At 46.1% G+C, this 1,234-nt stretch overlaps 1 protein-coding gene across 1 annotated transcript in view; it reads left to right on the forward strand.

Moving 5' to 3' along the window:
* The window catches only part of LOC101864208 (nesprin-1), a gene marked incomplete in the record, with an annotated part of 244,542 nt that overhangs the window by 166,539 nt on the left and 76,769 nt on the right, over positions 1-1,234 (forward strand). The window contains 2 exon segments of the mRNA XM_005093370.3: positions 155-342; positions 892-1,036. Coding sequence (XP_005093427.3) covers positions 155-342; positions 892-1,036 — 333 coding nt within the window.

Raw genomic sequence — 1,234 nt, forward strand, 5'->3', positions numbered from 1 at the left:
CACACACACACCAGTTGAGTTATTTCCATACTATTATTATGACACTGTTCAAGACGTCCGTCCGTCTAAGACAATCACTTTTCTCTTTGACAATGGTTTGGCGTCTTGGATAATTTCGACCGTACATTAATGTCTTGTTTCTTTTTCCCTTCAGCGTCTCCTGGAGGATGTGGTCAGCAATCGTGCCAGGGCGGAGGAGGTGGTGGCCCAGCACCCAGAGGCGTCCGGAGATGTCCAGTCTTCGTCTCTTCCCGGCCAAAGTACGCTCACCCAAGCTGGGCACCTCATGTCGGAGATGGCGCTTCTGGAGACTACCGCCACCGAACAAAGAGAGAGTTTGAGGTAATGGCGAGCCCCTTTTTTTGTCTGTGTGACTTAATTTTAGTTACGATTAGTTTCTATCTGTATCTCTCTTTCTCACACACGCACTCTCGTTCTCTCTCTGTCTCTCTGTCGCTCTCTCTCTCTCTCTCTCTCTCTCTCTCTCTCTCTCTTATTATCTCATTTTAAAACTGAAACTAAAACTGTTTTTTGAAATTTGTATTGTCTCTGCTTCTCTCTATTTTGAGACAGGCTGTACCAAATTGTTTTTAAATTGATTTTTAGGAGCGTAAAATTCGACTAATTTGTATCCTATCTGCTTTTTCCTCATTCCTGGCTGTAACTAGACTAAGCTGTATTTCCTTTGCTTCTGTGGGTGGTTGGTGGATATTCTGGAGTGGTTTGCCCCTTCTTTTCTATCAAACATCTATCGCCCTTATCTCTCCTCCTTTTGTTTGTATGTTACTCTTTGGTAACACCTCTAATCTTTGGTATTAATATGACCTATTTGTGTTTCAAAGGCGGTAAAACTCTTACTAAAACTATACCTTGTTTCTCTCTCGCCCTCAGACTAGCCGTGTCGGAGCAGGAGAAGTATGAGCAGGAACTGAGCCAGCTGAACAGCGCCATCTCGGAGGCCCAGCAGCAGCTTCTTGCCTCCCCGGTCACGGCAAGCAGTGTCGGGGCGCTGAAGCAGCAGATGGCTGAACATAATGTACGTCCCTGGCCGGGCTAAGGCAAACACTCAGTTGTTCAGTTGTTCCGTTGTTGCACGCTTAACCTCTCCACTGCTGGCACTCATCATGTTCATGTCTCTTTCTGTTCTACGGTGCAAAGTGGATTTGGGTAAAGGATGTGGAGGGGTTTATCTGTTTTGGTCAACCTCTCCTTTGCTGGGCCTCATTTCTCTCGG

This window comes from Aplysia californica, unplaced genomic scaffold (assembly GCF_000002075.1).
Source record: "Aplysia californica isolate F4 #8 unplaced genomic scaffold, AplCal3.0 scaffold00062, whole genome shotgun sequence".
Classification (NCBI taxonomy): Eukaryota; Metazoa; Mollusca; class Gastropoda; order Aplysiida; family Aplysiidae; genus Aplysia; species Aplysia californica.